Source organism: Odontesthes bonariensis, chromosome 13, assembly GCF_027942865.1.
Source record: "Odontesthes bonariensis isolate fOdoBon6 chromosome 13, fOdoBon6.hap1, whole genome shotgun sequence".
NCBI classification, from domain to species: Eukaryota; Metazoa; Chordata; class Actinopteri; order Atheriniformes; family Atherinopsidae; genus Odontesthes; species Odontesthes bonariensis.
The window spans coordinates 31630644-31648714 of NC_134518.1; the positions used below are offsets into that span (position 1 = coordinate 31630644).

General features: G+C 43.3%; 1 protein-coding gene across 2 annotated transcripts in view; it reads right to left on the reverse strand.

Annotated features, from left to right (window-relative positions):
- Positions 1-278: 278 nt before the first annotated feature.
- The window catches only part of ankrd50 (ankyrin repeat domain 50), a 37536-nt gene continuing 19743 nt past the window's right edge, over positions 279-18071 (reverse strand). For both annotated transcript variants that reach the window (XM_075481948.1, XM_075481947.1), the window contains exons 4-5: positions 2312-5856; positions 279-2058 (exon numbers count right to left, since the gene is read on the reverse strand). In XM_075481948.1, coding sequence (XP_075338063.1) covers positions 2315-5856 — 3542 coding nt within the window. In that variant the 3' untranslated portion in view covers positions 279-2058; positions 2312-2314. The remainder of the gene's footprint in view (positions 2059-2311; positions 5857-18071) is intronic.

The following is an 18071-nucleotide window of genomic DNA, read 5'->3' on the forward strand; positions in this document are numbered from 1 at the left end:
CTGTGAGAAAACCGTGTGCAGATTAGTCATTTTCCGCTCTTATGGCATCTCTGTGCCAACACACACCTTTTGTGTTGCAAACCAGTCCGTCTGCCTGGAATTAAGAGTATTTTCCAAAAGGTGAAATATTATTTCTAACACGACCTCAGACAACAATTTAAATAGCTTCCTGCCTAAATAACGAAAAGATTTAGACCGTCACAGTGTTGAATCATTGCATTCCAAAGCTCGTTTTATTTAGTTTCTACCCAGCTGTATTTATGAGTGAATAACTCAGCGAGAGATTTATTTTTCAGCAGTAAAGCAAATATGTTTATTGAGCACTTTAATATACATCAGAAAATTCCACTTCATATAATACAGAAACGTTTTTTTAAATGAAAGTTGAATGTACACGGTAAGCTATTTACAATCCAATCACAGACAGTCAAATCAAAGATGACAGACAAAACACCGTCAAGACAAACAAGATAACTGCTTCATAAGACTATACAGTATGTTTTCCAACTCTTTTTCTAGACTGCTCCTGCCTGGAATCCTTCGATTGACCCTTCATGGCATACTTCTGAGCTACTGTAGTACTGAAGAGCTGCGAGCTTTCACGAGGGCTTATAAGTGTTTGTGCATGCGATAGGTTTCTACTCCCCCCAAAATCCAAGTTCATGGCAAGAAATAGCTCACTGTTAACATTATGAAAAGCCTGCAAAAATATGACACAGCCTGTAAATGCTAGCGCAGCTCCACACAGTTCATGAGAAACAGATGTTTCGATTCCCTCGGTGTCACAGCCGAGCTCCTCCTCTCCCCTCCGTCTCCCCCGGGGTTTAAGTCCTGTTGAACTGATACTCGGCTTCTCACAAGGAGGAGGTGGGACAGAGTATGCCGTTTCAACTTTGGCTTTACAAGTCTGCATTTCAAACAATATCGCTAACAGCTAGGAGTCGTTGCAATGGCTGAACCCTTTTTGTGTCATGCCCCTGATGAATCCAGCAGGAATTACTGAAAATGAACCACATGGCAGTAAGGAAACAAAGCTCGACTTTTGTTTTTTGTTTTTTGCACCGCAGTAGGATGTACACGAAACTCAGCGGACTAATGCAATTATTTTTAAACAGTTGCTGCATTTAGCACCAAACCTCTGCAGACAGTACACAATGGTTACTTAAATATTCTTTATGCACACAAAAACATGAGACACTTAAAAAAAAAAAAAAAAAAAAATCCCATAGGGACAAAATGAACCTTTTTTTGTTTGTTTTTACATCATCAATGAACCTCCCTCTTCCTCAGATATTTGTAGTACACAAACGCACAAAGCCAAAGATATAAAAACCAAAAAAACAAACTGCAGGCATCTTCTGAACACAGCACCATGGTAGAATGTAATGCAACAAAAGTGGCTTTATTTTCCAAAAAAATAAATACGCTTGTAAATACCTGTGAAGTAAACTGCCGTAGCCGTTAACATAGTACACGCAACGAAGGTTTTAGCACACTGATCGATGTTAACACAGATTATTTGGGCTCTCTAGAAAAGGCAATCTACCAATGCGCTTAAATTCATACCATGACATCAGTTACTGTTATGTCCTCTGATTTGTCACAATGTACCCACTGGTACACTGCTGTCAGTGTGGAAAAGAAGAACACACATAATAATAATTTTTACACATAATATAAAATAATAATAATAAAAAAAAAAAAAGCATTGGTTTGTTTCTCTCAAACAGTTGATAAAACATGGATGGGATACAAAGTGAATAGAAATGCATGTCTGTCATTTTACTCTTTTAAAAGTGCATACACTGTTTATTAAATAGCATTAAATTAAAATGATACTTTGCATGAATACATGAAGAAGGCTGTAACAGATGTAGGCACATCAAAGTATCAGTTCACATAAGCCTTAGGCAGCAATCAACAATCTTCCCTAGGTGTTGTTTTGAGGTCTCCCACTGATGAAACAAAAAAATAAAATCTAGTATTTTTATGCAGATGAAAACAGTTGCTTTGGCACATTCTCTCCAACGTCTGCGTGACGAATGGCATTCAAGACATCTGAAACAGCACAGGAATGATTTGGGTTAAACTCTGCTAATCCAGACTGATGTATTCTTCATGCAGACATCTGATTTAAAACTGACTGAATGATGGCTATGTCGAGTTGAATCCATTTATTATAGGCCAGTTATTAGCCGTAGCAAATAAAGAGACGAGCTGTTGTAATTCTGGCTTTGATTTCAAACTTCTACACATGCTGTACTTAAACAAAAGCACATATTGATGGATAAGTTGGATAGTAGTCTCTTACCAGCTATAATGGAGTCTCCTTTTTGTAGTTAAACCCAGGGTCCGATCCTTCAATCTGCAGTTTCAGGGCTTGTTTAAGGCTTAGCTCCGTTTCCCCAATGGGGTAGTTCTCCAGAACATCCTGGTGACCCTTGTTTTGCACAGCCCGAGGAACCGATACTCTGCCCAAGAAAACCTGATTGCCCTGAAGATGATAGTTGGGGTTGGTCATGATGCCGTTCCTCTTCTTCTCAGCACAGCTCTGCTGCTGGATGAAGAACTGATCCTGGCACTGCACCCTCTCCTGCTGGACTGGACCACCGATCATGATCTTACAATGAGGATCCTTCACTGCGATGTTAGCTACTGATTTGTTGAGAGCAATTCTCTTGTCAAACTGGGTCATCTCATACTCCAGAACCTGACCTTGGGTTGATCCACTGTTCTTGGCTTTCTTTTTGTCTCCCTGTGCACCTTTGCTATTTGATGTACCATTTCCTGTTTTAGTTCCCTTTGATGACTTCAAACTAGGCTTCAGCTGAGACCAGTCAAAGTCAGTGGATGGAGATGACGGCGGCTGACCGATTGACTTTGTCGTAGAAGAAGGGGACACGATAGACTGTCTGCTCCGGCTGCGAGGCAGTGAGTGCTGCTGAATTTGTTCTGTAAATGTCATTCCGTGGAAACTATCAATCGGCACCGTCTGCGCTGTGGCTGTAGACGATGTTGTTCTCAGGGAGGAGTTTTTTGAGCTCTTGAGGGAATTATTTGACAGGGATGATTTCTGTCGGTCCACAGTGGAATCGGGAGACTCTGATGGTGAACTGAAAGCGTGGACAGGCCCGTTGGGTATACCACGGCCAGAGGACAGCATATCGCCCGCCCCAGTGCTGCCAGAACTACTTGATTTGATGGTGAGGGATTGCATTTTACCAGTCACTGTCAATGGCGTTTTTTCCTCCATGGTATGAACCGGGGAGGGGTTGCAGCCATTTAGAATTGTGGCTCCATATTTTTCCAGAAGTTTTATGATCATCGAATGGCCGCCCTTTGCTGCCACTCTCATTGCTGTGCGTCCAAACTGATCGGCGTGGTTGGGGTCGGCACCGTTTTCCAGAAGTATTTGCACGACGTCGATATGACCCTCCTGGGCGGCTATGCCGAGTGCCGTTGCTCCCTGGTTGCATGTATGATCCACATGTGTGCCGTTCTCTATCAAAAACTGCACAACTTTTGTGTGGCCTTGCCATGCAGCTGACTGGAGGGCGGATCGCTTCTCATTGTCACAGGCATTCACATCAGCATGATAGTTAATCAGCAGCCTCACCATTTCAACGTGCCCTTGCCAGCAGGATACATGGAGGGCCGTTCTGCCCTCAGTGTCACAAGCTTCCACATTTGCACCATTTTCTAAGAAATACTCTGCCATGGCCAGTTGATTTTCAAGTGCCAATATGTAGAGTGTTGGGCGCCCATCTGCATCTTTGTAATCTATATCGGCACCGTGGCTCAGCAGCAGTTCAACAATGTCCCTGTGACCCTCTAATGCAGCTACCCTGAGAGCATTCCTCCCATCGTAACCCCTCTGGTCAATGCACGACTTGTTTTCCAGAAGAATTTGCACACAGTCGTAGTGTCCCTCTTGTGCAGCTAATATCAGCGGTATTCTACCATCGTTATCTACCTCTGTGCAACGAGCACCTTGTTCGATCAGCGCATCGCACACTTGGCGATGGCCCTCAAATGAGGCCATGTGTAGCGGGGTCCAGCCTGAATCGTCCCTGTGATTCTCATCCAGTCCTCTGTCCAGCAGAGTTCTGACCACCTCAACGTTTCCTTGAGCAGACGCGATGCTCAGCACAGTCCTTCCTTCACTGTCGATGCTATCGACGGCAGCTCCCCAGAAAAGCAACGTGTTCACAACAGATGCGTGGCCCATTGATGCAGCGGCCAGAAGAGGGGTGCGCCCGTTGTTGTCCGTGTGATCCACATCAGCTCCGCCTTCCAAAAGCAGATCAACCACATCTACGTGTCCTTCATAGCCAGCCACAAGGAGAGGAGTCATGCAGTCTTTGTCACAGTGGTCAACCTCTGCTCCCCTGTCTATCAGAAGGCTCACAACCGATGCGTGACCTTTACTAGCAGGAACACAGAGAGCAGCCACCGAAAGGGCCGTCCTCCCATCGACATCTTCATGATTAACTTCAGCTCCATGATCCAGCAGATGCTCCACTATTTCTCTGTGCCCCATATACGCTGCAGCGATGAGAGCCGTTCTTCCTTCATTGTCTGCTTTGTTGACTTCAGCCCCATGTTGAAGAAGGTTTAACACTATGTCTTCATGACCTCCCCATGCAGCAGCTCTCAAAGCAGTTCTCCCGTCGGCATCGGCACAGTCCACTTTGGCGCCAGCATAAAGCAGCGCAGACACGACTTCTGAATGTCCGCCCCACGCTGCCGAACGCAGAGCAGTCCATCCATCATGGTCTGTGTGGTTTATGTTGGCCTCACAGCCGATAAGGCAGTTGACCACTTTTGTATGGCCTTGCCTCGCAGCAAGAGTAAGTGCTGTTTGTCCGTGGTTGTCTTCAAGCTCCATGTTTGCCCCTCTAGATATGAGCAAGTTAACTACATCAAGGTTTCCACTATATGCAGCATTGCCTAGCAGAGTTCTTCCACTGGAGTCACACTGGTTCACAGATGCCCCGTTGTCAAGTAATGTTCGTATTGAGTCCTCTCTTTCTAGGGCCTGTTGCACAATACACGAAGCGTGATCATTTTCATTGTTAACATGAGCACCGGCTTTGACCAGAAGTTGCAGAACCTCTTGTTCTCTTGGTATGGAGGTGCTCAGGGAGTCTTTAGCAGGAGTTCCATTCCAAACCATCCAAAGAGCCAGATTAAATGGCTCAATCTGCAGATTGGAGTTGACAAGGTGCAGTGCGAATTCCTGCACCTCGAGTGGTTTGAGCTGCTTTGCTCGGCAAGTGTAGCTCATCGCCAACATGCGATGTCCCTCGGCAGCGTTGCACAGGTACTTCTGGGTGCAGTGCTTTACATCCAGTAGCCATTCTGCAAAGCTGTAGTGAAAAAGGATTTTAGTACTCCCAAGGCCATCGACCAGCAACTTGGAGAGAATGTCCATCTTTTTCTGAAACTCCTCCATGGTCAGTGTCATGTTTTTGGTCCAGACTGCATGGTACAGTTCCTTGACTGTGAGTGGCCTGCAAGTTGCCAGGATTACATTAAGAATTGGTTGGACTTTGGCAAATTGCTTTCTGACAAATAGTCTCTGGCAGAGCCACAGATAGAGGCCATTGAGAGTGCCGGGGATGTCACGGATTTCCCGAAGCATGATGAAGTTCTCCACCACGCCATCCAGCACCCGCTCCAGGTAGAGAAAACAACCGCTGCTTTTGATGTGAAGTTGGTTCAGCATCTCAGCGGTCTCCTTGGTCAGGTGCTGCCGCAGGGCCTCCTCCTGATCCAGCCGGTGAAGGATGTACTGTTGGACATCCTTGACGATGTATGCCTTGCGCAGGTCATCGAGGCTGATTTTGCGGAATCCTGAAATCAAAGAAGAGGTCATGATATGAGTCTGATGACAAATGGATGACAGGTCAAAAAATAAAAGATATTTTAAGAATACATAGTAAAAAGAGAGAAGAATAACTCTCCCCCACCAAGGCCCTGTTTGACAGTGAATACAAAGTATTTTTCCACTCATCGTGTATCTTCAGATAATTAAATTAAGGATGCCTTTAATTTCCTGAGGCATAAGATAATTAACACTGGAACCATGTTGTAAAAGAAAAATCTTTCAGACGAGCCGAGGGCATAACCCCTCTGGCTGTTGGAAGCAGACACAAACAGCAGGTGTTTGCCCATAAAATACCGACAAAAACAAAATTGTTGCAATTACTGCAGCACTTTGTTGATGATGCAGAGGTAATATGGCTGTTAATTCAGCGTGGGCCTAACTTTGGCATAAACATGACAATATATTAAAGTGTAGCCATTTGTCCATGTACCACAAACCATTTAAACACCAACTGAAAGAGAAAAAAAACATTAGTAACCATGTGGAAAACAGTTGTACAGTCTGAGGAAAGCCTGCTTGACTGGTCATTCGACCCACTCATTGAAACAACTGGAGCAAATCTGCATTAAGGGCTGAGGAGTTAAAATGAAGGAGGGCAAGGATGGCAACATTTCCACACCGGTAACACATCAATGGCCTGTAAAACGGTTCTCCAAAGCCTCACTCATCATGCTACAGGACCCCCACACAGACCCAAGTGTGACAATGGCTCTTAATTAATTATTTTAATGGGGTTATTTTCCAAGACATGGGAAAATGGCCCCATAATGGCCTCGGTTAATGGGCATCAAGTGAACTAGCCATGTTTAAACAATCAGTTCATGGTCTGTGGAGCCGGCAGCCTGAGAGCACGGGGAGCAGTTCTGCATACTTGTATTTACAGTTCTCATGGATCCCAGGGTAGCTGGGACAGGAAAAAAGATGTCACAAGAGGCTCTCAGTGTTGTTGACATACTGATTTTTTTCCCCTTATTAACAGGCCTGCTACTATGGAAAAAGCATTTTTCAACCCAACAAAATGTGAATTAAACATGATCCTAATTATAGGCTAATGAATGACATTTTCATTTTTGGCATCCCGTTGCTGAGTGAACGTAATACTTTGTTGAAAAGTATCACAAAAAGCTGTACAAAAAGCCTCTCCAAAAGCTTGAAATGTGATTGCTTTGATACAACACTTTTTCTTTGTTCATCCTATGGATCAGACAGCCACCAAGCCGGAGGCAGAGCCGTGCTCCTCTGACTGCTATTGTGTGGGTAGAAAAACCTGAAATCCTACTCTGCACAGGATGAGTGGTAACCACACACCTGGAAGCCTGATAACAAATTAGACGAGTTTGGCTCCAGTTCCAGAACAGGCAGTGGCAGTTTGGACAACTGATCCTGGTAAACGGGAGGAGCACATGGCTTTTCTTTATCACCCGTTTCTGGGTTTGTTTAAGATAAGAAGCTCCCAACAGTGCTTCCCAACAATCTCCTTCACTTTGAGAGATCGATGGAATATTTCAGACTGCCAAAAAAAATAGAAATTTGTGCCCATATACGGGTTTAAAGGGGCTTGAAGCACCCACACCTCAAATAATTTCTATATTTAATTGTAATCTTTGATGCAGCACAAACCAGTAAAACTTCTGATTAAGGATTAATTACAGCAACTCACCGTTCTTTGAGTGGACTGTGTTATACGCTGTAGTTACCTATGAGAAAATACTTCCTAACCCCAAAGAGCAAGGCGCTCTTATTGGGATAAATGACTGTATTTATTGTAGAGATCATACAGACTTACACTTTAAGCTAGATTTATGGCTGGCAAATGAGGTTAGTAGGACTCCCGTCAGAGGATTTTACCCACTTTTCCTGTGTATAAATCAAGCCGCGCTGTTCTGAGGGTTTCCCACAGGAGCATTGTCGACATCATTACATTTACTGATGCTGATCAACATTGAATTATACCCGTAGATTAAATTACCTTAGTTATCATCCCAGTGATTTATGACATCAGAAAGATTCTGTCAATCCCAGTTCTTTAGCCCTCACACAGTAAGTCTTTGTGTATAACCTCGGTTTACTGTAAATCCGTCAGAGTTCCTCAATCTGGAACCACGTGACGAAAGGAAAAACAATAAACTACCAGATTTGCTTTTTGCTTCAATGCTTAAAGTTACAGTGTGAGAGAAAGACAGAGTGCAAAAGGTTGGACTTCCTAGAGCCATGAAGTATCCCTTTCTCAGCACCACACTGCATAACTGGCTGATATTTACAAAAACTCAATGACCCTAAGCTACTGTCAGCCTGTCGTTGTTTGCAGCATACACTTTCCACACTCCCTTCACCCTCTTTTCTCCAGTTCCATGACCCTCTGTTCCAGCTCTGCTGTTATGCAGCCCGCACTGACATTACAAGAGCCAGACAAAAGTACTTCAATCTCTGAGTACCTAAAACAAAAAAAAAAAAAACACTGCTTCAAATACCTGGCTGTTTACTCATTGTAACCACATTCCAAGAGGAATTGGGATGAGTTTCTGCAACTGGGCTGTGACTTTAAAGCTCACATCAAAAGATTACGCAGCAGACCACAGAATCCTAACGTTTGCTCGCTGCTCTGGCTCCAACTTCAGTCATTAAAGATCAAATTTCAGTCTGATGTTATCATCAGAGGATTTCTCACTCCCTTTGCTTTAATTAACCATCTGATCTACCTGGTTTCTTCCCCCCTTTTCTTACACGTTTGACCTCTTCTTTTCAGGCCAATGTACAATATCCAACGCCTCGGTGGACATGCAGACAGATATCTGATGCTTGTTGTGATCCTCTGCGTGCGAGTGTGACTTCCTCTGATGACAAGACCTCCTACTTCTGCTGGACCAAATCCTTCTTTGGACAGTCTGGTTTTGCTCCAGCTGGGACAGGAAACCCGCTCGCTCAGAATAGTGAAGAGGCCATTAAAGGAAAAACTGAGGGCAAGGGACCAAAAGGAAAGCTATTCTCCACCTACAGAGTGCCTGCTTTGTCCTGCTCATGTGATTATGCAAAGTTCAGACATTGAGCATGCTTTACAATCCAATTCTGTTCTGCCATAAATTCTCTGGGAATTTCTGATAAGCAGTTTTTCTCCTACATCTCATGGTCACTGACACAACAATTATGAAGATGTAGCGAACAGGAAGGCCAGAGGAGGAAACAGAAATAGAAATTTGACTGCAGCCACCGTGAAATAAAAGCACGTGCTCGGATTTAAAAACGGTCGACTTCTGTGAGCAGACAGTAGAAGAATAGAGCTAAACAAGTCAGTCGGAACAAACCAGAAATGCCTTTTCCTGCACTTACTGTACATGGAGGAAGATAACCTACAATTTCCACTCAAGTCCCCAGCAGGCATCACCTCATCAGACGTCAGCTGTGAAGTCACGGGCTGTGTCAGAAACCGCATGCTACATACTCGGAAACTGGATACTTCCATACTGCATACTTCTATGGAAGTATACTCATCGATCAGACAGTATGCAGAGCGTTTACCCACAATGCATTTCGCTCCTGCCCGAGCCGAAATCAGCCGGCCTGAAGCTGATTTCGCTTAAGCTATAAACTCTGTAAACTTTAGCAACATTTGAAACATTTTCAGGCGAGAAAGTCGTCATTTAGATCCCCAACGTGTTGAAAACCAGTGTTGTTTTTGACAACCATCTTAGATTTAGTCTCAGTCTTAGTCTTTTGGACTAAAATGCTTATTAGTTTTAGTCACATTTTAGTCACTTCTATATGTGATAGTTTTAGTCCAGTTTTAGTCGACGAAAACTCAAAAGGGTTTTAGTCTAGTTTTAGTCAAAAAAAGAAAAAATAAGTATAGTCTACTGTGTTAAGAAAATAGTATGGTCTTAACTATCAAACAAGCAGAACAAAAATACATAGCTTATTAACTAACCCTGTACTAAAGCTTTCTGATTTTTCATTCTGTACTGTGCGTGTGTCCCAACTTTACTGTAAGCGCACTAAACGCACAGGTCCTGGTTAGGGCTGCACAACGTCACTTGTGGCTTTTAGGCTAAAGCTAGCAGACTCTACGTATAACAGTAACTCGACCTGTTTAACATATCAAGTTACGTGCTGACAGAACGTACACACAACAAGATAACCACACCACACCTCACTGAATGTAAACATGGCTAAACATGCTGCTAAAGTAACACACACATAATGAATTGATGTTAGCGTAACAAAAGCTAACTTTAGCCTGAAGTTAGCAGCCCATTTGCGCCAGGAGTATGTGGAAAACGTACTAATATATTAGCTTACTATGAAATTGATCGATTATGTTAACAGCATTTGTAACTTACCTTTGAAAAAATATCCCTGTGGCGAGCCTTAAGGTGCCGCAGCAGATACTTTTTAGGTTTTAATTGACACACACAATAAGCAGAAATGTCATGCATTTTAAACGTCTGACAGATCACCCACTAACATTTTCGTCCATTCTCGTCAACGAAAACTCACACACGTCTCGTCATGTTTTCGTCATCTTTTCGTCATCAGAGAGCTATGTTTATCTCGTCACCGTCTCGTTATCGTCATGAAAAAAAGTGCCGTCAACGAAATGATTTCGTCATCGTTATTAGATTCGGTTCTTTTAGTAGGAGGCTCAAGAACGGACCGAAGTAATTCAAGGGAAAATTAAGTGTTTATTGGTATGGCAGCAAGTGCAGTATTTCAGCGCTGGTCTCAGTATGACAAAACTCTCGCAGGAATCCGTCAGACAGAGCCCCTTATTTCCGGTTACAATTTGCATATATCTCTTCTAGTTTCCCACGGTGGATCCCGTGTTGATCAAATGTGATTGGATATGAATCGTACTAACCCAAATAATGTCTCTGAGTAATCCAAATAATGTATGTGTGTGCCTTTTGCACCTGGATCTCAGGGTTCCCTGTTCTGTCTGGGTCAGTCTCAGTAAAGGTCATGTCTCATGTCTTTTATGGAAAACTACTGGGATCATGTCTATTAAATAAGCCAATTTTAACATCGTCATCGTTGACGAAAACAACACTGTTGAAAACCTGACAAAATACCGGCTATTTACAATTTTGTTCCGATGAATTCGGTGCTACTAAAAGCTAGCCGCAGTGAGCAACGCACTTCCGGTTATTTTCACAAAATAAAATACCCGTTGCCTTTTATCACAGGGAAAGCCATTACGATATAATTGGTGCTTTTGTTTTGAAAACAGGAAGTGAACCTACCCACGTTGTAGCTAGCTTGAAACTGCCGTTTTGACAGGAAATGACGATCGGCGACGTCACGTTACGTTGCATCTTGGGTAGTTTGAGTATGAGTAGTAACCTCATGATGCATACCCAACATTTCGGCGAATCTAGTATGCATCCGGGAACTTCTCGCTTACTCAAACTCGCTTACTAACTCAAAAAGTTAGTACGAGTAGTAGGAGAAGTATGCGGTTTTCGAACACAGCCACGGTGTTACTGCTGCCTGATAAAGCACTAAAACAGCCAAACCTGCACTTGATGGCTGTGGTCTAGATGGGACTGCTCAGTCCTACCAAAGATTGCATGAACTCTCATTGGCTACAAATGTTCAGATACAATCCAACAATCCTTTTTCTGTCCTTACTCTCCGGTTTACAATACAAGGGGCTACACAAACCATAGATGAGAATTGTATGTGTTTGTGCTGTTTGTGCATGTGTGTGTGTGTGTGTGTGTGTGTGTGTGTGTGTGTGTGTGTGAGTGAGAGGGGACGGTTCAGACCATGAACAAAAGCGACTGCTAAACAAGCAACAAATGACACATTCATCAGGGTGAGGGATGCAGCTCCAGAGTGCAGGCCTCTGAGCCAGCTGCTGCTCGTTACAGAGCTGGATACCAGCCACAAGAGACAGAGTCTCGCACACAAAGACAGACTGTTTGCTTTCTAGATTCATTTTTCAGATGACAAATGAGACTGCGTGGTGCGTGCGTGCGTGCGTGCGTGCGTGCGTGCAGAGAAACCAAAAGGTTCTAGCTCATCAGCGGGGATATCAGAGTGGCAGCTCCTCTGATTCGGCGTGTTCTTTTGCGAGACACCATCTTAAGGCACTGGATCCATAAAGAAAACAGAAACCTAAGCCTCGCTGCCCTCTCCTCAGGCTCTCCAGTAAATCCGCGCTCAACAAACGTCTGTTCAACAGCTGCAGCCTTCCCTGCTCCAAAAAACATGAGCGCCAACCTCCTAAACACAAGTATGTGGATGAGAGTCAGCTCCATGAGAGTCTGCAAACAACAGTCCTTTGAAAGGGTCTGCTGCCATTTCGTTCTTTAAAAAAAAAAAAATAAATAAATACTGTAAAGTTCCCCCGTTTGATTGCACAAACACTCCAGTTTCTATTCTAACAATTAAAGGCGAGAAAACACCGAGCGTCTTATCTCTGACAAAATGTGGCTCGTGCAAAAAAAAAAAAAAAGTGAGAAAAGACGGTGAAGAAGTGAGAAGCTTTGACTAATTGGGACATAATTTAACCAAACAAAGAAAAGGATTTCAGAACAACATCACACAATACATTCTCTGCTTTACTACACGACTTCAGACATGACACTGGAATCATTACACTTTAACAATCAATTCATGTGAGCTTAAGGCTAAAGCACAAGAAAACACTCCTGCCCAAACAAGCCTCTTTCTGGGTTTCAAACGGGATGTGAAAGGGTTTCCAGTCAAACCTGTTGGAGGGCAACTGAACAAAGCTGAGGTGGTGGTTGGGGGTGGGGTTGACAGGAATACAGTCAATAAATGGCTCAGCGTGCCTCAGATTGTGTCCTGATATGATTGTTGCACGCAGGGCTGATAGTTCTATGATCATCTGTTATGTTTCATTAACCAACCAGAGCTCTGCTTTTCATTCTGAATGACAGGAGCTCAATAAGATGGTGACAAGAGGCCGAGTCAGAGGCAGCGCACCTGGTCACACGTGTGTGATGGATATCTCATCACTCCTCCTCACAGAGCTTCCTACATAGCAGCAGATGACTGGAGATTTCATCAGAGTGATAGAAATTCCAGCAGGGCACTAAAGTAGCAGAGCGTTAGGCCAAGGACACATACAACAGACACGTAAACATTTAAACTGGACATTTATCAACTTCTGCAGCAACAAGAAGAGCTGGACTTAAAAATAGCCTTTTTATTGCCCTCGATCCATTCATAGTCCAAATAGCTGCCGCCATTTTATCTCATTTCAAACCAACGGTGCCGTTTATCAGCTGAAACAGTGGTTGCATGAAATGCTAAATACAGATTCTCTCTGAAATGCACATTTCGACGCTTCACGGTGACCTTCCCCACGCGGGATCAAGTTTCCTCAATCTCTGCTCATGTTTTTGTTCATCAATACCCCGGCTGACCTCCCAGTGCCCTCATTTAGCTCCACTGCTGTAGGTCCCCGTTCACCCGCTCAGGAAACTGCTCTGTCGAGTCAAACAAGCCATTGACAGCCATCAAAATGCACTGCCAACCAAGTCTGCTACTGCTTTTGATAGATTTCACATGTCCAGACTACAGATCCAGCACGAGGACAGCTGGGGAATCAGGTACTTGCAAAGTCATCCTTGGCATGCAGGTCGAGAGGCAGTTGGGTATAAAAAATGCCGTCTTTACTTTGGAGGGCTTTTTTCCCCTCGAGCAAAACCTGCCAATGAACAATCCAGGAATTCTGCACGGCACTTATTCAAGCTAAGGTCAAATTAAGACTTAATTATAACACCCTTAAATTATATATATATGTAAAATTAAAAAACAACAACTAACAAGTCTGCACCACAGACTTGAAAAGAAAAATCAGAAGTTCATAAAAAATGTGGCACAGGCTTGCCACATACCAAAGGGCATCACCTCAGGAGGGAGGAGGCCCGTTTGTTTGCCATGTTCCGAGTGGTGTTACCGCCATGCAGCATCCACGCTGTTACACATGCAGACGAGCTACACCTGTAATTTGCCCGGCTGTCAGACTGCGTGGTGGTAAATTACAGTATTCAGTGGGGATTATGGTCTTCAACTCATCCAAAGTGAGGCTCGACATGCAGCCTCGCAGACGACGACTCGTACAAGAATATGGACATAAATCAGCTTGTCTGTGTAAGCCAATTTAAAGAAAGGGAGGGGAAGCGATTAGAGGTGTCATCCTCGCTTCTGTTATCCTGGAATCGTGGCAAAGAGACGATCAATATGAAAAACTAAGAGAAGGGCAATAATGGTTATGTAGTGACACAAGGCATTTGTCGAATGTGCCCTTTGCAATTCAGGCTCTGGTAAGGGGCCACAGCGTGGCCAAAACATGTCAGAATTGGTTTTTAAGGCTCTTTGGACTGTTCTATAAAGGCCTTTTAATTCTCCGGTTTAAGAGTGTGTTGGAACTCATTCCACTTTCAGTGCTTAAAATTATTCTTGGCATCTAATATCTCATAAAAGTCTCAAAATTCATGTGCTGCATTGTACGGCTCTGCATCCAACTGTCCAAAATGATGCCACAGAATGTCATTTACTGGGGAGTGATTAGGCAGACCCATCCTCGTGCCTCTTCAGGGAGCGTTCCACAGCCCAGAAGAAATAAACCGTCCTCGCTGCTTTACGAGCGTGTTTGTGTTGTCAGTCGGCCAGAAGATCTCGTGGTCGTCTCCTGAGAGGTCTCATATTTGACCAAAAACTAAAGTACACAGAAGAAGAAGAAAAAAAACATCTCGGGTGATGTTAAGAGTTTCGTTGGCCTTTTTGTGGAAGGACTGTTTTGGCTTGTGTCAGATTCACCCGCAGGCCTCTGGACAAAGGGCTGCTCTGAGAGGTGGAGGAGACCACACGCTCTAAGACAGGGCTGCTCTTTTCATTTGTGTTGCTCGTAGTAAATCACTTCAGTCTCTTCGGTCAGTTGGACACAGAAAGCTCCATTCACAGCAGCTAAAGCATGGGTGGAAGATGTGGTTCAGGCCCCGGCTCGGGTGGGCTACCCTCTCCCCAAAGAGACACAAATACAGGAAACAAAAACACAGACCCACCCCAGAGTCACAATTTCCTGAAAATTGAGCTTTTTCTTTTTTTATATATATCTATATATATATATATCTATCTATCTATATCTATATATATATATCTATATATATCTATCTATCTATATCTATATATATATATCTATATATATATAGATATATATATATAAAAAAATAGCTATGATTTGTAATGACTTATCAATACACTTTGGGGTATGCAAACAGATAAAGATTTGGGTAAAAAAAAAAAAAAAAAAAAAAAAAAAGTGCCAGTTAATGTGCCATTTTGGAAAGGAAATGAGTTAAACACCCCCCCCAAAACCATCAAAATGCCTCACAGGATGAGTGCCTTAGAGCAGCCACACACTCTTGTAACATTCCCCAGACTGAGCCAGGAATATAACCATGTTAATTAAAGCTGTGATTCATAACCAAGAGGGCCTTTTAAGTGTGGTTTAGTGTGCATGTGTGAGGCTCTCTTCCTGGGTTTTGCCTGGTCGACCCTCTTAAATCTGGCCAAACGGCCCCTGTCACTAAACAGAGGAACCAAGTGTAAAATTAGGGGAAAAAATGGTTAAAATAATGTTGGATTTTATGATAAAGTCCATCAGTCTAATTGAAGTTGCAGTGTTACTGCAGAGCAGGAATGTTGTTTAAGGGGAGCCGTTATATTTCACTGCTCCAGCAGCACAGGATTATATTATTAGAACTACTGGCCCTGCATCTGATAGTTCCAGGCCTTCACTTTCCTCTCTTTTATTTTGCTTTTTTCTTAATATTCTAAAGGACATCCTGCACAGGGTTTTGATTTGTGTTCCATTAAAACTTGGCTGTATCTGTATCATCTGCCTCTGCATATGTTGGAGGATTAGTCATGAGATGCTTCCAGAGGGGAGGAGACACCGAGCAGTAGCTCACTTAGATTATCTCAGACTTTCACACCCACCTTTTACCTTTCTGTGCATCTTATTGGTGCTATTTGGATTCAATTAAAAGATTCTAATATGCACGTTTGGATGGACATGTTGCAAATTAGATTTTTTTTATATTGTTTCTGGTATACGTGGGTGCTTAAAACTTGTGTTTTAACTTCACTGACTGCCACCTTTTTGCTGCAAATCTAATAAATTGCCTTCATTGTCTTACTTGGTCTCTTTGTTTTCTTTTGGCTTAAAACCAAATGTAGAAATAGTGATCCAGTAGTGTTTGGCTTATCATGGCACAAAATGTAAATGTCAGTAAATCGTCTTTGGAAATAGTGATGGGAAAGTGAAATGTATGTTATCTTCCTGCTGTTCTCATCAAACTGAATGCAAATCATTTGAATAGTTGTGCTCATTGTGAGCTCCGTTGATGCCTCAACATCAGGCCGACGTTAAAGCCCACAGGGCAGCACATGTCAGCTGGCCTGTGCATTTATGCTCGTACAACCTGTTCGTCTTTGCTTGAGGCTGGATCACAAACCCACCGGCTCAGGCTGAGGGGGGGGGCCGAACTGCAAATGAACGCAACCAAAAGCCAAAGTTTGTGGGAGTCACTGAGATTCTGGGAGTATGCGGGGAGCTGATAAACAGTCACTTCTTTTCATATGATGTTCAAGCTTTGTTGCATCACAACAACAGCACAGAGGCAGCGTGATGAAGGTTGGGGGGCAACAGATGTAGTCCAACTGCAGAGAAACTATGAAGGCTGGGTATTTAAAAAGATACCGTTGCCACAGGCTGTTTACTCATATTTATCCACACAAATCAGCGAGTAAAACTGGATCAATATAATCCTGCATCGCTTTGAATGTTGTGGCATGGAATTATTTTCTTTCTTTCATAAAGGACGATCCTCTGTTTGCTCTGCTAAAGGAGATACTAAAGGAAGCACAGGCGCTCCTTTCCTTCATTTTGGAATATTTGAACAGCTCTTATCAAGGCTGCAAATTTCCAAACTTCAGGGTCATTCAATCCATCAGGAAACCTTCCCGGCATGTGCCAAGATTTAACTGAGTTTTTACATGTGACAGGTTTTAAAACGTGATAAACTGAGTCTATTATAGTCTGCAGTCAAAGGTCTGCAGCTACTCTGTAGCGAAACTGGGATCCGGCAATAAATAGACTAATATTGACTGGACTGGTTGTTGCACCAGCATGGGTTTACTGTAAAAGAATCGAATGGAATCTCTATATTTAGTTCTCTACCTGTGAAGAACCTCATGAAGCCTTCAGCTTTATGGTTATTTAAAGTGTCACAGACATGTAGAGTTGAGGTGGGTTAGTTCAATCCTAAAACGACTGAAGATCCATCTTCCCTGATGAGAAATAAAGTGATCAACAAAGTTTGGTCCCGTGTATTCATGCAGTCTTACTTTGCACCCGTCTACACGTTCTGCTTGAGAAAGAGCGACTTTGACAGGCATGAATCATAAAGAAAATTGGGCAGATGGTAGCCATTACTGTTCAGTGATGCCTCTACATGATAAAAAGATCACACACTAGGGTAGATCAAACACTGCGAGGGGATGACGATTAAAATTAGACGGTAATTATTTCAACGAGGCCATCGGTTATGTGATTATTTTGGAAGGCAAAAGAGAAAAGGGAGTCAAAAATAAATCGTCTACTTGATAATAAAATAGGCTTTCAGTTTGAGAGTTCCATCCAAGTCTGAGAAATCATCGCTTACCTTCACAGTGAAAAAAAAACCATGACAGATATGAGCTGTTAAACCATAGACGAGTGTGAGAGGCTGTTTTTATTTAAACCCCCATCTCCCACTTCCACCCCTCCTTCTCTTTTCCTTGCTCTCCCTTCTGCCAGAGGCCTTGTTCGATTGGCATGGATTCCACTCGGCTCCCAAACAAAATTGCTGCCTAAGTGTTTCCACTCTGTTACCCCCACCATGCCCTTACAGTAGCACAGCTCACAAAGGAGGTAAGCGCGGGGAAAGCAAGCTTCTCACCATAGGTCAGCTGTCACATGGGACATAAGGAAGAAGCACGGCTAAAGATTTGAGTCATCGGCTCGGTTTTTAGTGTGACTAACATCTCGAGAGTCCGAGATAACAGAGGAAAGCCTGAGGCTTAATCAAATATGAGCGGTCATATAATGTGAGTCAGCCAGAGGGATACTGTGCAAAAATTCTTGTAGTGCTCCTCACAAACAGACCGG